Source organism: Physeter macrocephalus, chromosome 14, assembly GCF_002837175.3.
Source record: "Physeter macrocephalus isolate SW-GA chromosome 14, ASM283717v5, whole genome shotgun sequence".
NCBI lineage: Eukaryota > Metazoa > Chordata > Mammalia > Artiodactyla > Physeteridae > Physeter > Physeter macrocephalus.
The window spans coordinates 37,644,652-37,663,631 of NC_041227.1; the positions used below are offsets into that span (position 1 = coordinate 37,644,652).

General features: G+C 44.4%; 1 protein-coding gene across 2 annotated transcripts in view; it reads left to right on the top strand.

The window, feature by feature from the left end:
• The window catches only part of ISM1 (isthmin 1), a 78,690-nt gene that overhangs the window by 33,587 nt on the left and 26,123 nt on the right, over positions 1-18,980 (top strand). For both annotated transcript variants that reach the window (XM_028498972.2, XM_024123502.3), the window contains exon 2: positions 15,481-15,720. In XM_028498972.2, coding sequence (XP_028354773.1) covers positions 15,481-15,720 — 240 coding nt within the window. The remainder of the gene's footprint in view (positions 1-15,480; positions 15,721-18,980) is intronic.

The window sequence follows — 18,980 nt, forward strand, 5'->3', positions numbered from 1 at the left end:
GGCTTTGAAATTCTGTTTTTTCATCCATCCATGGATGGATATTCACCGATTCATTCACTCAGAGAGCATTTAGCGAGGTCCAGATTTTTTGGTGTGACTGCAATTCTAAAGGGAAAAGCTGACGTTTTGTAATTCAATCTTGGGAAAGTGTGGAGGGCAATGAGACAGCCGGAGCAGCCAGTTCAATAGGAAGAGCACCAGGCTGGGAGGCAGGAACCCTGTATTCCGGGGCCAGGCCAGATACCCTCTCCTGTGTCGCCCCCGCCCAACAAACCCCTGCACCATGTTTTGTAAAGATGGGGCATTGAATCCTGGGACCCACCTTGTGTCCTGCTCCTGCCTGGCAGGTCTGGTGTAACTATTCTCAGGACTAGCTGTGTTTTAATATGGATTGTAGAGATGAAAATGGCTTTAAAACTCAAAAGACTAATGCACCGGCCTCCCCATCCTTCCCAAAGTCGGGCCTCTTTGGAGAGGCTGCTGGCCAGAGTCTAGGTCCTCCCTCTGTATCCTGGCCACTCTTGACACTGGGGTGGTTGAAAGAGGTATTGACATTCTTTCCCGTGGCTTCAGCCAACCCAGGCTGCTTTCCCTTGTCTCCACTGGTCCAGCATGAACCCCATCAGCACCTGCCTTTCGGCCAGATTTCACAGTCATGGTCAGTCCCCACTGGACCCTTTAAGAGCTGGTGACTTTGGTAACACTCTCAGCTTTGGTTTTCTCATCTGTACAATGGGGGGGATGATAATTGTACCCATCTGGTGGGGAGCTTCGGGAGACTTTGATTGAGATGATCCATAAAGAGTGTTTGGACAAGACTATGGGGCAACACTGGGAAAGATGGTGGAAGTGGAGGTGGAGGTGGAGGTTTGGACTAGGGAAGGTGGGAGCTTTGCCTGAGAAGAAAACATTCAAGAGAAAAGATAACAAGGTAAGAGTGAGTCCTAGGAAAGACCAGTGGGAGAGGGGATAATAAAGGGGAGAAAAGAAGTGTTTTTATTACAGAAATGCTCCTCATTTTAGAGGTGAGAACACTAGGTCATAGGGGAATAATGGGCGGAGTAGAGGCCCTCGTGTTTCAAATACCATATTTTCCTGCATCGTTTAATTGTTCAGAAAATAGCACTAACAGAAGCTTGGTGTCTTTAAGAAATCTCTGTGACCTTGCCAACTGCCATTTCTCTATGATTCCCTTTCTATTTTATTTTCCCTTGTGTTTTTGGTAGTTATATAAGTTCCGTAGATAAGTTGCCTGCATACAGAAAGGAGCACAAATCATACGTGTACAGCTCAACAAATTCCCCTAAGCGAACACATCATGTGACCAGCTGCCAGATCAAGAAACAGAATATGGCTGCTTCTTCCAGACATCCCCCTCCCCGGGCTCCCCTCTGGTCACCAGCACCCCCAGGGTCACCACTGTCCTGACTTCTAACAACATTGGTTAGTTTTACCTGCTTTTGAACTTTATATAAATAGAATCATATGTTTTATCTGGATTGTTCAACATTCCATTTGAGAATTTCATTGATAATATTTCATTCTATAACTATTATATGCATACACCTTCCTTATACAGTCTACTGTGGATGTCCATTTGGGTCCCTGTCACTTTCAAAGTTCACCCCAAATGCTTAGCAAATCTCAGGAGGAATGTGATGACCCCAAAAGCTAATATCCAAAGCGATAGTTTGGAACCTGGCTCTTTGTGACCTACTTTCTCCATTCTCTGCCTCATCTGGCCCACCGAAATAACTCCCATAATGTTTGCATGAAGTGCTATGTGCCATTTCATTCCTGTCTTCTTCCATCACGAGTTTGCTGCCATTATTGTAATTCAGCCTCATTATACCAACTGTTTTTGTTGACCAGCCCTAACTGGACCTGCGAAGCCATCAGCCTGCACAAGCCAAGCAGCTTTGGGCTGGACTGGTATCTAGATAGGAGTTTTCCTAAGAAAATGCGGCCAGGACCCCGCTACCAAACAAAGTTGGGGAGCAGAGTTGAGGATTAAATCAACAGTGTACTGCAGGCCAGTGTGCTTGAACCAGGCCTCTTGGACCTGTTACCTGGGCGAGGGCTGCACTTGGGGGAAGATGGGAACGCCAAGGGGGCTGCAGATCCTTTTACTCTAAATAACACCTCCAGGAGAGAAATTAGGACAGCACCGTGCAGTGGAAGGAACGGGGCTGTGGTGCCTACTTGCCATCCAGGGGCCTCTGGGTTTCAATTTCCTTCTCCCTGGAACACGAGTGCTCATGTCTCCTTCAAAGGGATGTTGTGAAGATTAAACTTCCAGCGCCTGGCCTGGGTGATAGTGTGGTTTCTCCCAGACATGTCCTGTGTGCTCAGTATCTTCCATTCACCTCTCTGGATCCACCTTTCACCTTTCTCTGTCCTAACTTGTGCCTCAGATGTGTGATCGGAATGTATCCCATCAATGGACTCCCTTGCTCTTGAGCTTCTGTTTGGACTTGGCCAATGGTAAAGGTGTCAAGAGAGGAGAGGAAGAGGAGAGGGAGGTTGCAGTATTTAGTAAGGCCCCTAGGTGCGTGTGCATGCACAAACACACACAGCCACACCTCTCTCTCCCTTTGGGGAACAGTAACCTCTCCCTTTCCTTGCCTCTTCAGGCCTGGGAGTGTAAGGTCTCCCTGGCTTTCCTGGCCATACTGTAGCATCTTTGGTGGTTCCCAGCCTCTTTGTCCAGACATCTGTCAATTGTTCTTTCATTAAGCTCCCTTGGTCACCCATACATACCTCAGTGCTATCCATTTGCTGCCCAGATTCAGATGGATACACCCTAGTACCGTGATGTTTATCCTGGGGAGAGTAGTAACATGTAAGCACGTGCTCTATCATACCCCCCTTTCATGACCATCCCCAAAAGAAAGCCCCTGAGAAACTTGCTCTTCTCTTTCCTTGAAGCTCAGCTAACTGAGTTCTAGTGGAAGAATGATCTTTGTTGAGAAAAAAACTAGTAGGTGCTTTGTGTCTCTAAGGTCAGAGTAGGAAATTGTATGGGGGAAGGGAGGTAATAAAATGGTTGAAAGCAGGGAGGGGGTGTGTGCCCTCTGCCATCTGACACTTGGCCTTCTGCCCTCCCCAGTAAAAGGAGATACCCACAAAAAGTCCTGCTCACAAACTGTTCTTCTCCATACTTATTTCAGCTTGTTAGTGCATTGGACCGGTATCTATTGATAGATATGGGTCTTTTAGAGAAAATGAAAGAAGAATATGTGGTGATTGTTAAAGATTCAGTAGATGGTGAGTTGTGGAATCATAATTAGAAGTATGGATAATTTTACTTCCTGATGCTGAACTCTTTCACTCCTAGAGAATTTCCCACTTTCTACCTGGCATTTTATATGTAAGCATTTCTTAACTTCCCCACTGGAATCTGAAGTCCTTCAAGACAAAACCTTCTCCAAATATGATTTTCATAATGTTAAAAATTTCTCATATAAAATGAATATATGTCAAAGGTTTATTTAACTAATTAGTGAGGGAACTAGGGACATGCTAATTCTAGTTCAGAGCATGTGAGGAATAGATATTTATAAAATTAGTGGGGAAAATCATGACAAGGTAAATTTGCAAGTTAGAAGCAAAACTGGTTAATGTCCTATAGGGCAATAAAACAGTAAGCTTTGAGTTATTGTTTCTTTTTCTCCCAGTTTTATTGAAATATAATTGATATATAACATTGCATAAGTTCCAGGTGTACAACATGATTTGATATATGATATATTTTGAATGATTAGCACAGTACATTTAGTTAACATCCATCACCTCACATACTTTAAATTTTTTTCCCTTGTGATAAGAACTTTTAATGAGTTATATTTTCTACCAGACCAAAAAAAAATTTATGTTTCTACAGGGTGAAAATCTCCAAGTTAGCATGTAACTTTTACCCTAGGCCCTAAGCAATAGTAAATAATAAGTGAAACAAAGGTCCATTCTCCTAGAAAAGTAGGACAGTCCTGTCATACTATGCACTGCTATGAACTAATCAACTTGCAATCATCCTTTTGCTTTATTTCCAAGTTTTGGATCATTTCTCTTAACAAGGTATATGCTGTTGAACTGTCTCATCCCAGCAAGGCACCTGGCACAAAGTGTTGTGTTGGTCAAAACATCCGTTTGGTTTTTTCCATAAGATGGCTCTGGTACCCTTTAGTTGTCTTTAACTTCATTCGAAACTATTTTGTTAGATTGTATTGTGACAGCTGTCATATTAGTGTGCATTTTAAAAAAACTTCTAGCCATTTTAATATTGAAGATGAAAAAAAAGCAACATTTTTGGCATATTATGCTTTATTATTTCAAGAAAGGTAAAAACGCAACTGAAACACAAAAAAAGATTTGTGCAGTGTATGGAGAAGGTGCTGTGACTGATCAAACATGTCAAAAGCGGTTTGCGAAGTTTCGTGCTAGAGATTTCTCGCTGGACGAGGCTCCATGGTCGGGTAGACCAGTTGAAGTTGATAGAGATCAAATTGAGACATTAATTGAGAATAATCAACGTTACACCACCCGGGAGATAGCCGACATACTCAAAATATCCAAATCAAGCATTAAAAATCATTTGCACCAGCTTGGTTATGTTCATCGCTTTGATGTTTGGGTTCCACATAAGTTAAGCGAAAAAAACCTTCTTGACCGTATTTCCGCATGCAATTCTCTACTGAAACGTAACGAAAACGTTCCATTTTTAAAACAAATTGTGACAGGCGATGAAAAGTGGATACTGTACAATAATGTGGAATGGAAGAGATCGTGGGGCAAGCGAAATGAACCGCTACCAACCACACCAAAGACTGGTCTTCATCCAAAGAAGATGATGTTGTGTATATGGTGGGATTGGAAGGAAGTCCTCTATTATGAGCTCCTTCCAGAAAACCAAACGATTAATTCCAACAAGTACTGCTTCCAATTAGACCAACTGAAAGCAGCACTTGATGAAAAGCGTCCGGAATTAGTCAAGAGAAAACACATAATCTTCCATCAGGATAACGCAAGACCGCATGTTTCTTTGATGACCAGGCAAAAACTGTTACAGCTTGGCTGGGAAGTTCTGATTCATCCGCCATATTCACCAGACATTGCACCTTCAGTTTACATTTATTTAGGTCTTTACAAAATTCTTTTAATGGAAAAAATTTCAATTCCCTGGAAGACTGTAAAAGGCACCTGGGACAGTTCTTTGCTCAAAAAGATAAAAAGTTTTGGGAAGATGGAATTATGAAGTTGCCTGAAAAATGGCAGAAGGTAGTGGAACAAAAGGGTGAATACGTTGTTCAATAATGTCCTTGGTGAAAATGAAGAACATGTCTTTTATTTTTACTTTAAAACCAAAGGAACTTTTTGGCCAAACCATAGATGCCCAGAAAGTGTTTGTTGAGTGAATCTATAAACAGAACAAAACTCCATCCATTTGTAGAGAAAGATTAGCCAAGCTAAGTCCAGGGCCCACAATCACATCGGCTGCCAGCTTTCCAAGCAGGGATCAAACAGTTTCCCTGGAGGAGAACAGAACAGGAGTCCAAATAAGAACAATCTGTACGGAAAGGTGGGAAAGGGAACTGCTCCTGGTTGTGTACAGTTTTCTCTTCACCCCAAGCTATAGTTGCTGTATGATGGCTCTATAATTGTTTTATAGTGTCAGTAGGGTTTCCCTAATAAATGAGCATTACTAGTTTCTGAGAGCCAACAAAGCCATACAGGTGCATCATGAAAGTGTGAGGGACAATTGTTAAGTCTCAGCTCCGAATCTTTGAAACACTGACCTTGGAGCTGTTAACAGAGCAGCACATGTAAATGATGGAAGCAGTAGGCAGGGTGATGTTTTCCAACAGATTTGACCCAGCTTTGAGTCAGCAGGTAGAAGGATAGGAGAAAGAAGGAAGCGTGCTCGACATTGAAGATAGTATTTGCACTTCATGCATTTAGAACCATCACATTTTTGTTTAATTTCCCCGCCCTCAGTTTGATGTTTTTAGCATTTGGTATCAGGTTTTTTTCTTTAGTTGTTAGAAAACATTTTCTCCAGGACAAGTGTCTCTTGAGGTTTCCATTCCCAGGAGGTCAGAACTAGATGGATTGAGAGGTTTTCTCTAGTTCCCATCCTATGTCGCCACACCCATTTTACAGAAGAAATAACTGAGGTCCTATTATCAGTTAGCTTTTGCTAACTGATATCAGTTAACTTTTGCCATGTAACAAACCACTCTGAATTCATTAGCTTAAAACCACAAATGTTTATCATTTCTCACGATTCCATGTGTCAGCTGGGTGGCTCTCCTAGTCTGGACCGGCTCAGCTGGGTCCAGATGGTCTAGGATGGTCTCCATTTGAGTGACTGGTCATTGGCAGGCTGTTCAGTCTGGGGTAGATCGTCTCTGTTCCACATGTCTGTCCTCATCCCACAGGCTAGCCCAGGCCTTGAGATTGCAAAGAGCAATAAAAAAAAAAAGGCAAGCTCCAAAACACACTTATCTCTGCTTATCCAACAGCTAAAGTAAGTCACATGACCAGATGCAAAGACAGTGTAGGAGACAACTACCCAATGCATAGATATTTACAGAAAGAGAATCTGTGGACGTTTTTGCAAACCCTACCAATCTAGGTGCAAAGGTAAAGGAACTTGCCTAAGCTTATAAAACTAGGTAGGGGCAATGCTGAGACGTAGACCGGGCCTCATACCTCCTAGCCTAGGACCCTTCCTCAACACCATGAGCCCTTCTCTAGGATTCCAAGGTTAAGGTCCAGTTCCCTTTAAAATCTAGTTTAGAGGTACTTGGAGCAGAAAGATTTATGGTAGGTTTCAGTGATGGGTCTTAACTTTGCGTGTTGAGAGAAATCCATCTTCTTAATTAAAACAATAAGCTGGGCAAGGGTCCCCAAGGCCACCACCACCACCCCCAGGCCAGTCTGAACTCTGCCAGTCTTTGCCCTTCGACTTGCCTTCCAGGTTCTGCCTCGCGACAGCGGACACCAGTCTTGACTTGGCCTTGGGTGCCCCCCAGGCCATGAGGGGGGGCACAGAATCACGGCAGGGGGCATTCACCTCCGGGGTCTCCTTGTCCTGTTCGACACTCTCCCTCTGGTCAAGGGATGACTTAGATAGTTGGGCCATTCAGGCACGCTAATAATTTGGTACCTCTTCAAATTGGGCCCCAGAAAAGGATCTGGATAGCTACCACTCTGTTTTCCTTCCCAGATATGGAGAAAGCACAATTTGAAAAATCCACACTCATTAAATATTTGCTCAAAGTTTGACTTAGAGGGGAGGCTGAGCTCCACGTGGCTGAAGCCCCCTGGTGGCCACCCTTGACCTGTTCTTTAGAGCCCTGAGCAAGTTAGTGCTGCCGTCAAATTCAAATACCCCTCTCAGCAGACAAAATCTTCCCTCGGCTTACTGGGGAACAGGTTTGTCTCACACCCCAAGAGAATTTATACAAAGCGTCCCTTCTAGGCAGTTCCACCATTTGCGCGGAGAAGGAGTCTGGAAAATACAATTTCTCCATCCCCCTCCGTTGGCAGAGATAGTTTAGATGATGGCTGAAGGTTTCTTTAGCCAAATTGGCTTTCCAGCCTTGAACTCTACTTCTCACATGTTTTCTTAGACTTAAAAGAATAATTTGCGTCTCGTTTCTGTTCATTCTTTAGCCTAACAGGACATAAAGGAAATGGGGCCCGGGTGGTTCTCACTCTGTTTTCTTTGCCAGCAGTGGAGAAAGTACAACTTGAAAAATCACCAATAATCCGCACATTTTCAAGATCAAAGCTGTTTACAGAAGTATCGGAGACGAGCTGGTGGGGCGTTGACTTCCATTTTGTCAGCCAGCCCCAAGAGACTTCGATCAAGAAGGAAGCACAGGGGTGGGAGACCCACACCAGCGGCCCCTTCCCCTGTGGAGCCAACTCCCTGCCCAAATGTAAGGAGTCGGCCATTCTTCATTCCTTCCAAAGCATCGCCTGAGATCATAAGCAAGGTCACTCCCAAACCCTAGAGTAAACAGCCTTCTGATACATTCTGCCCCCATAACAGAAGATTCCTCAGCTATTAGTCAGACTTTCAACAGAGGGCTCCATTCCCAACCAAGATGAAACACTCCTGCATTCTTGAAACACGATGTGCCTATGTCACTAGCTGCCAGGATTGTCTTCAGGATCCGACAGCAAAGATTGAAGCACAGTTCCGGCCACTTCCCTCTGCCAGGAATTTGTATTTTCCTGCAGAGGGGCATTGCATGTTCATGCTTGCCATAAAATAGAGCCACGGATATTTGCTCTGTGCCTGCTGTCTGAAGGGGTGTGATTACCATCACACACCGGTAGAGAGAAAAGAAGGTGGCTGACCTCACCGTCGGTGTGTTCAACAGTGCGGGGACCTCCCCATGGATCCTGGTTCCTCCTCTCCAGCACTGCACTGAACAGGCCTCCACCACCCCTGCTTCTGTTCCTGTGATCACCATCTCTCTGCCACCTTCCCAAGCCCTAAGAACGAGCGCACCTCCTGAGAAAGCAGGTTTTCCCGTCTGAAATTCACATTGTTCATTCTCCTGGTTTTCTCTTCCTAGGAGTGCTTGCTCCCTAGTCATGTGTAAAGATAATCAGAGTACCCTTTTATTCTTTGTTTTTCCCCAAACAGGGAAATTTTTGCGCTTGCCTTTGAAATACCACCCATGGCATTCTTGAACCTATTTTTAGACGTGTGGAACTATTCCAGACAAAAATCGATGCCCAATACAGATAAAGCCCCGAGTGTGTTTATCGTGGGGAGAAGAATATGGAGTGTTTTAATGTGGAAGGAGTGTGGCCATATGCCTGGGTGCAGCATGGCTGCCTTTAATCTGGAAAAAGGAAACAAGCATTGTCGATAATAATATGCAGATGTCCAGCCCCAAATGAGGACATATTGCTAATTAGCTATATTGTTAATATATTTTCAGGAGAGAGGCTGCAGTGACGTTAATTATAATCTTTGTTGTTCGTTGTTCAAAGTCTATGAGACCAAAAGCATTGCTAATAATATCTTCTTTAATATCTTCAATATAAGATTCTTGGATTTTTTTTTTCTTTAGAATCCCACATAAAAGCCACATTAGGGGTAATGAGGCCTGTAGCCTGAGCCTAATTAAAACAAAATCTAACTAGGCCCGTGGCCATCATTATCATCAACTAGTACTTATTGGGTGCCCCCCCGAGCTTGTGGAATTGGAGGGTGTGGGGTTTGAGATTGTAGATACGGCCTGTTCTTTGCCCTCCAGAAATTTGCCATCCCATCTGCCTCCAAGAAGTCTGCCTGGTTGTGTTAATCTGGGAATAGTTACACAGCCTTAAAAAAAAAAAAAAAAGCACTAAAACTGTCCAAGCCAGCCACAATTTGGTACTGGCTTGTGCCTCTTCTGGAGGTTCTGGAAGTGGTCACATCAGCCCGGTTTTTCATGCTCCAGACTTTGGTTGATGTTTATGGAACAGGGCAGGTGGCTGGCTGCAGACTCGGGACAATGATGCTTAGCATGCTTCTTCCAAAGGTGGACCCATCGCCTGTTTTCACACCTTGATTGTCGCCCTCGAGCTGATCGCCCTAATTTCCCGTGTGACTTGGTTCTCCAAAGAACCCCTCCCTCTCTCTCGCTCCTATGTCAAATGACCAGCTGGCAACTCTGTCCACTGTGACCATGCTGACCTTGATGTGGCCGTGGTGATCCACCTTGGTCACAAGGACAGCCAAAATGAGCGAGTCCACACTGCAGGGGCTAAGGGCATTTGCTGGGCATCCTTGGTCTTGGGCCAGGGATGTCCTGGGGAGAAAGGACATGAATGACAAAGTGCCTGGGCTTGTTATCTTAGAAACTGTACCCGGTCTGCAGATGAGAGGTTTTCTCTTCTCGGCTCATCTTCACAGAGCTTTCCCAGGGGCATCCAGGGCCAGCCGATGAGAGCCAGGGAGGCAATCCCCACACATAAAGCTTAGCAAGCCTCCAGATGACCCAGGGAATGCCACTGGGGAAGTGAGGACCTAATGGAAAAGTCACAGTACGCTAGGATAGAAAGCTTTCAGACCGAAGGCTGGTGGGTCCAGACGTCTGGGTTTGGGCCTAGCATTTGTATTATTTACTCAGTGATCGCTTACTAAGACAGCAGACTGGCACTGAGCCTAACACCCACTCCATTCCAGCTCTGATAGCCTTTGGGCCTCTGCTCCAGGCCCTGGGAGGTCTCAGGGAGTCTGCACCCACCGTATCCTTTGCCAGGATCGCAGTGTTCGCTGGCCCATCTCCCCCTCTGCTCCGTGCTCTTCACCTGCTTCACGGGCTTCAATTTACCTGTGTTTTTCAATCTCAGTTCAAACTTTATTTCCTTAGACAAAACTCTACTTCTTTTTAATACAAATGTTCAAAGTAAGGAGTTTTATGGGGGTGATGGTTTTTCTGGCTTCCTCTCTTTTATGAGTATCATCATAGGCTCATGGAATGTCATAGATGCAATGTATGGCAGTCAACGACAATCTTTTTGTTTTAACGCCCAAATTGTCTAATCCTGGTGCAGGGTGGGCCCTTCAATCTGGCTCCTGTGTTCTTTCAAGAGGACACCATTAATCACTGAAGTCTTCCTTGCTTTCTGACACAGCAAAATATCCCAAACTCACCTTGACGTCCCTGCCCAAGCTCTGGAATCAGCCATTTGGCCAAGGAGCTCTGGATTCTTTGAGGGCAAAGTCTTTGAACTTTAATGATAGTAATTTTGGATAAATTGAAGGAAATATTACATTACCCAGTGAGTAATAGATTTGAGAAATGTAAAGTATAGATGCTGAAACAATAGAAGATTCTATACATATACAGAGAAGGGGGTAGAGGGCAGATTTGGAAAAGGATATTATGAAAATTAGCAGCAGAGCTGAGCACCCATACCCTGGCTGCCATTGTGAAGGTCATGGTGATGATTCACTATATGCCCTGTTGGTACCTCCTTCAGCTGGGGATGGTACCCAATCTTGAGTCACTTTGCTGAACAGGGCTTTTCCCTTTTTATTGGCGGTCACGGCTCTCCAATTAGAATCATACAGGGAACGTTGCTACTAGGGCTGCAGTATTGTCAATACTACTGTTTGTATCAAGGGTACAAGAAGTTCAGAGGTCATCATTCCAGGACTGGTATGAAGGCTCTACCATGCTATCGGGGACCCCGGCTCCTCTATCTTTCCATTCAGCCACCTTTAGCATGTATCTTCAACCTCTTGCCAGTGGCATCATTTCACTTCCAACACTACTATCCACACTTCAGCCAGGAGAAAATGGAAGACAGAAAAGAGGCAAAAGGCAAACTGACTCTGCCTTCTGTCCAATAGTACCATCAGGCACCTTCCACTTATATCTCATTGGGTAGAACCGTGTCACGTGGTCATCCCTAGCTGCAGTGGATGCTAGGACGTGTAGTTTTAGGCAGGAACGTTGCCACCTGAAATAAACGCTGAGTAAAAAAAAAAAGTGGGGAATGGGTATTGGGGAGGAAACTGCAATATCTGCCACAATAATACTGCCATCTAAGGCAAAACACCAGGCTGCATGAGCATGGAGCCTATTTTATAATTTTATTATTATTGTTAACATTTTACAATATTATTACTTTATTCCTATTTTAAATAAGAATAAGTTGTAAAATAATGGAGGGACAGGAGCTATGGCCAAAGATGGAGAGCATTAAGCAGCAGCTGTATAATTTGGCCACCATAGGTCACCTTCCTTGGCAGTGGAACACTGCATGCGTATAAACCACTAACTAGCTTTAGTTCTTCTATCTCTCTTTATTAGTAGTCACAGCTCGCAGATTAGAGAGAACGTTGCTCCTGGAGCTGCAGCATTGTCACAGATTGAAAGTCAACTCAAAGACACATTGTGGGTAAAGAAATATTTTCCCAAACTGAGCAGATGCCCTCATGTCACTTGAATTTAAACAAAATGAATCCTGCAGCACCTTGGAAAGAATGGTGATATTTCTTTTCTTCAATCCCTGGACTGTCCAAAGCTCATGTCTTCAGAGAAGAATGTCTGCTTTTCTGAATAACATACAAACTGTTTAAATCTTCATTTTGAGATCCACCCTTCCTGAGAATCTTTACTCTGCTAGAATAATTAAGTGGAACTCTTGGTGAGTGAGCTTGGTCCCTCAACCATGACCTCCAGTGGGGCCTCTACAAGGAAGCTGTACAGTGGGTCTTTGAGAAAGAATGAAGAAGAGGTGTTTTCCTGCCTTGGTAGCAGACCCTGTCTCCTGTCTGCCGCCCCAGATTTAAATTCTTGATTACCAAAATAATGGTTACTCCCTGAATCTTGTCATTGATTGAATAAAGTGGAGCTTCATTTTATATGATTCACTGTAAGGCACCCTCCCCCTACCGTAGAGCTTCCAGTTTCTGAACAGTTTGGGGGCATGCCACGGTTTGGAGGGAGCCAAGATTTCCAGATAAATATGTTTTTGTAAAAATGCAAGAATAATTCAGATATTCAGAGATCGTGATTAGCATTTTTTATTATTCCCATTCTCATCTTCCAAATGTTGTTTGAGGGACGGGAGGATGAGGATCGGGGAAAGATGGAGAAATGCCACAACTGTGTGCATAATTCAAGCCCCAATGTACTTTAGCCCCCGTCTTCGCGGCAGAGGCACTTGAGGCCTGAATCGTCCAGCCCAGTTGCCCTAACTCTACATTTCTCTTTTCAAGTGTATTCACAACCCACCCTGAGTTCTCTCGACCATCCTGCTGGGACAGCATGGGATTCTCCTTATCATCTGCTTTGTTTTACATGGAGGATTACTGAGCCACAGAGAGTTTGAGGGGTTTTCTTGGTCCCTGTCTAAGCCAGGATCACTCTGGGGTGGTATATCTCCTCTCAGGAAAAATTCCAGAGTCAGGTCAAGAAACCCATCATATTCAGTCCTTGTTTTTTCAGCCATCTAAGTGAAATGCCAAATAAGCAGCGCAGATACATTTCCTATCTCTTCTTCTAAAATACGAGTTTTTCTGGAATTCCCTGGCAGTCCAGTGGTTGGGACTCTTCACTTCCACTGCAGGGCGCATGGGTTCAGTCCCTGGTTGGGGAACTAAGATCCCACATGCCATGCAGTGTGGCCAAAAAAGAAAAGTACCAAATATAAAATAAAATATAAGTTTTCATAGTGGAAAGAGTGCTTCATCACAGGGAAAAGTAAAAAGAGCTCCGTTTTTAACACAGTTAAACAGTATGTCCCAGTTGCTACAATGAAGTGAGGGCTGGATTTGCAGGGGATCCCTCAAGCCATGGACAAGCAAATCCTGGGTCCCTTCTGAGACTTAGATTCCCAAAACCTGTGCAAGAAATTCTCCATGAGAAGTCAACTGTCCTTACTAACACTGTTGTGGATCCAGGGAGAAAAACAAGGGAACAGTTGCATTCAGTTATCTTCCCCTGGGCTGTGATAGAGAGGTCTTATGTTGAGGAAAGAATTAGCATGTCTCTGTCTCTGTCTCTGTCTCTCTCTCTCTCCATGTGCTGGATAATATAATCTCAGCATAATGCATTTGGCCTCTGTTGCATTGAGCAATGTCTGGGGATGGCAGGGCAACTCCCCCTAGGAGGATATACCAGGAGATGAAAACATGGCAGAAAGGTGACAGGAGAGGTGAACGAAGACGCTGCCCCTAGCCACATCTCCTGAGCAAAGAAGAAGGGCAAGCAAAGACATGATGAAGAGCAGCCCGCTTCCCCTGCCATAACTGCACATGTTAAAGAAGAGACAGCAGACATGCTTCTTTCTAGCTCAGCCTCTTCTTGGCCTCTGGGAACATTCACAAACATGGTCTCTGCACAAGTGAGTTTATTCCTCACAATCCCATGTCTGTTTAAAGAGAGAAAAATCCATCCCCTCAGGTCAGCTCTCTAATAAGATCATTCCCCACTGCATGTGTTTCATCCTCAGGCCATTCTTGACCTTGGGTACTCAGAGTCGGGAGTGTTTTGATACCAGGTGTAACCGCTTGACTGGGTCAGAGACACTGCTGTGAGAGGGGGCAGGGAGTGTGTGTGGAGGCAACGTGCTGGAATATTCACTCCAAAACCCCCAAACGTGCCCAAGAATAACAAGAACATTAACCACTGACCCAAACACTGGTGAAATTCTATCTATCTCCACCTCTCCCTCCACCAGTAAACATGAAAATGCTATCCCTGAAGGGATGGAGGAAACATCCAACAAGAGATCCAGGAAGAAGGAGAGCAGAAGAAGGGTTGCTTTGAGAAAGAAGTCCAGCAACTACTACACCCTTCAGTCACTGGAAGAAAGTTCCCCTAGTGACAACTAAACACAGACATTTTTTGCTAGTTTGGACAAACAACAGACTTGGACTTTTCTTTCCGGGATAAAGACATTCAATTTCAGAATGCCTTTTTGTCACTTTTTCTTGGCCTGTCTCCACCTCTTCATCCCCATCTTGGGTCGTTCTCCCTTCCTTCACTCCATCCCAGCCTCACTGGCCTTTTCTGTGTTTCTCAAATGAGACAAGCCATCCCTACCTCAGGACTGTCTTACTTGCTGTTCCCTCTGCTAGAATGTTCTTTTTCCCCAGATAATTACAGGTGTTCAGGTTTCACTTCAGATTTCACCTTCTCAGGAAGGTCTTCCCCAGCTACCTGTCTAATGTTGCCCTGACCACTCTCTGTCATTTTCTTCTTCCTTTTCTTCTTAGCAATCACCATTCTCTGACCTGATCTTATTTATGTGTGTATTTATTGTTTATTCCCCCTAACTAGATGTACTCTCTAAGAGAATAGGACCCGTGTCTGTCTTGTTCATGGCTTTCCTGTGCCTAGCACGTGGTTGACACTTGTTGATTGTGTGGATGAATGGATGGATAAATGGATGGAAGGATGGATGAGTAGATGAATGAAAGAATTGAAGGAAGGAGGAAGGAAAGTTAAATAGGTTAGTGAGTGGATGGATGAAAAAATGGATGGTTGGATGGATGGTTAGAAACAATGATTTGGCTGAAGTATTTTACCCAGTTTGGTCAGATCTTCTGCTGACCCACACCAAAGAAACAAACACTGGATACTGGGGCTATAACTCAAGCCAGAGTGGTTAATCAATTGAAGCTGTGATAAGGAAACCATAATTTGATTCCAGTTCTAAATGAGCACCTAGTTTCCTTCAGATTAGCACTTTTTGTTGATACGCTTTGAAGTTTGATTAATATCCCATCACACATTAGCCCTCAGAAAATTCCCAAGTAGCAGGCTAGGAAAATTTCCTGATGATTTAGCTTTTTGAAGATAGAAAAACTAAGCCATGGAAGGAAAACAAGTTGGGAATACCATCCTGGCTTAATTCCAACCCCTGGAATTGTCCTTGTCCTGAATTTTTAAGGGTGGCATTTCTAAATCATGCTTCTCCTATTTATTTGTTCATTTGCTTGTTTGTTTGTTTTAGAATAACCTCAACATGGAAAGTGCCTCGACATTGGAAACCAGCTCTCCTCTCTCCAAAGAAACACCAGGGGAGCATTCGGACCACCAGGCTGCACACCAACCATTCCCCAGACAGCAATTCCATCAAGAGGCTGGGCCCCCTTCATTGCAAAGAGATGGTCCCAGATCCTTTCTCCTTGATCTACCAAACTTTCCAGATCTTTCCAAAGCTGATATCAATGGGCAGAATCCAAATATCCAGGTAATGCTTAGCAACTGAGAGGTGAAAGAAAATGAAACAGCCCATGTCTTTGTTTCCTGATCTGATTCCAAAGCAACTGCTGCCTTACCTCACTTTTCTCCTTGACCCCTTAATGAATCCTGCTGACAAGCATGTTATCTCTATAAGAGCAGTGTTGTATTTCATCTGTGTACCACCCTGGATTATGAGATGCATCATTATTTTATCAACCACTGAAAAAAGAAAGCAGTGCTAATTTCAGAGCTGTTGAAATGTAAAAACAGGGACTTCCCTGCAGGTCCAGTGGTTAAGACTTCGCCTTCCAATGCAGGGGGTGCAGGTTCAATCCCTGGTCGGGGAGCTAAGATCCCACATGCTTACAGCCAAAAAAACAAAACGTAAAACAGAAGCAGTACTGTAACAAATTCAATAAAGACTTTAAAAATGGTCCACATCAAAAAAAAAAGAAAGAAATGTGAAAACAAAACAAAATAATATCCCTGAAATTGATGAAATATGTTAGCTATAGGGAAAGGCCAATCAGACACATGAGTAGATGAGGCAGATCATAGTGTGATTTCTAAGATGCTCAGGAAGACACCGTCTCTCAAATGCCTCTCTAGCTTGCCTTCAACACCAGAAATTCCTTCAGGCGCTGACAACACTTCAGTTGCTCCAAAGTGTAAATGACTGATAAAAAATTTTTGATAAGAGGAAAGGAGGTGATAACAAGTTTCTAGGAGAGAGAGAAATACATATCACTGAGATGGGATGGGGTGAAGCTGAAGGAAATGGGAGGTTAGGAAAGAGGTACCTGGAACTGAAAATAAGAACTCTCTTCTACACTGAAATAGCACAACTTACTTTACAAAGTAAAGGTGGATCCGATTTGATTCTCCCAATACACTTATGGAGCCCACGTCCTTCCTCCAATATTATCAATAATGCAGCTGACTCTCAGGAAGTTCCCATTTGGTTTGCCCAAGGCCACATGGCTAGTAAACAGTAGTTGGGGTTCAAATCCAGTCTCTCAGGCTCCCAAGAATACTCACCCTACCATTTCGTGTTTCAAAAACAAACTCCTCATTTTGAATTTTGCTTGTGCCTCCCACTGTTTCTTCCCAGAGACGGTACCCATGGCGGCCGAGGGCAGCTCATCCCCCTGGGCAGCCTGGCCCTGTGCAGCCCGAGTCCTCAGGTGCCTGCGTCCATACTTTTAAGTTTATCCTCAACTCTTTTCATTGGAGGAAGGGCAGCTTGTCCTTATTCTTTCTCTGCATCAAATTCCAATTAGCTTCCATGGCAGAAAATTCCTGAACCTGACCTTGGAACAATTGATCCATCATTAGGTTAGTGGTCTCTCTCGCAAGACTAACGCTGTCTGTGTGACACCCTTTTAGATCCTAACACCAGTGTTGTTGTGACTACTGAATGTCCCTGAGAATACACCTCGATGCCGTGTGAGCTTCTGGGAAGTTAAGAAATGCGAGGTGTTCTCCCTCCAGGAAATGACGTAGGTGTGTGTAAAGATCCTGGCTACCACCCAATACAGTGCCAGAAGGATTGTGGAGACAGAGGCAGAAAAAGCGCTGCGTTCCATGGAGGACAGACCCGAATAGATGGGATATTTGGGAAGATTAGGGCAGGGCAGCATTGAGGGTACATAAGTGAAAAATGTTTTGGAGGTCACTCTTTGACAACCCATGTGCTGAAATCACTGCATGGACCAATTAATATTTCCAATAGGTCTTGTACTGTTCTAATTGATGAATGGGGAAAACAGGCCTTTCGATCCACTGCCCTCTCTCCGGGAACTGGCCACATGGCTCTCCGATAAAGAACAAAGGATCCACTTGGGGGAGGTGCAGACTGGCAAAAAAAGGCACAGACATCTCCTTACTGTTGCTCAAAGAGGCTCCCCATCACGCCTTCATTGACAGGAAGTGATTTTTCCTTGTTGATAGATTTTACGGTTCTAGGACTAAACCACCCTTATCCCAAGGATGCTTAGATCATGCCCACAACAATTTTAGGTTTGCTGTAGCTTGCATTTTTTTTTCAGAGATGGGAAATGTCGCAGTGGGGCTTAATGCTGAGGACTGAGCTATTAATGTAATCGATTTAAGAGTTACTAATATAAACCTACAAGAAAAGACCTGGATGCAGGGGACTGGAAGGCTGCAGTCCCCTCATTAGAAATTTACTAAGCGCATGGAGCTCCACCTAGAACCGAATTTCTAACAAAATTTCTCAGGATCCCCTTTCTCTCTCCCAGATAAATCCCTCCATCAGGAAGTCCTCAGACCCCACTTGGGCCTTTTTAAAACATTAACCTGACCGTCAGGGAAGAACAGTGGTGCAAAAGTGGTTAGGATCCTCAGATCTGGGGAACCCAAATGACTTTTCCATAAAAAGAAAAGGGCAGCCATGAAGCGATGGATTTGTGCATGAGCTCAGTAAAACCCCCGAGCTTGCAATCCATTTTTCATCAGAATAAGCTGTGTTGTCTAGCCAGACGCAAAGTGAAGAGTGCTTTGGAACAGTTCCGCTGGGCTTCCTGAGGGATGAGAGGGTGGTTGGAGTTTATGGGTGTGGAGAGAACTATAATGTGAGACAAGGGAACAGAGGATAAGTGGAGAATGAGTTATGAGATCACCACACTTGAGACTCTCCAACAAAGCCTCTTGGACTTTTATAAAACACAGCTTCCCCTTGTGCCGTCACAAAGGATGGCAGCGGAGACGGGACAAATGGAAACCATTCTTCCTTGTCCCCTCTGAGCCCACAGCCACCTGTGTGTATAGACTTCTAACAGGTGCAAAGGAATTCCCACTTTGTCTTCACTCTGTCTCAGCACCGCCCCAGCACATACAAGAAGTTTGCCTCCAAGAGCTGCTTCGGAAAGGGATGCTTTGGAACACAAGGCGGGAAGGGGACCAGGCCACTCCTATGAGGTCCCTATATGTTTCTTGAGTTACCCTTTGGACAGAAGAAATCACTATACCTCCCAAGAGTATAGGTTTCCCCATAGCTCCAAATATCAGGGTTTCTGGCAAAATGGACTCGAAACGAATGAGGCTCCAGCCCAGATGTCATCAGAATCAAAGACCAGGCCAGTGCTGTCCTGTTGCCTGCTGGCCAGTTGGTTCATCCCATTTCTGCCTTGCACAAGCCCTGTGTCTGTTAACCTTCCGCAGGCAGTCGGGGTGGGTAGGGCAGCCTATGTTTTATTGATCTGATGATGGAACACTGAACTTCATTCCTGTCCTTTCTCTTTCTGG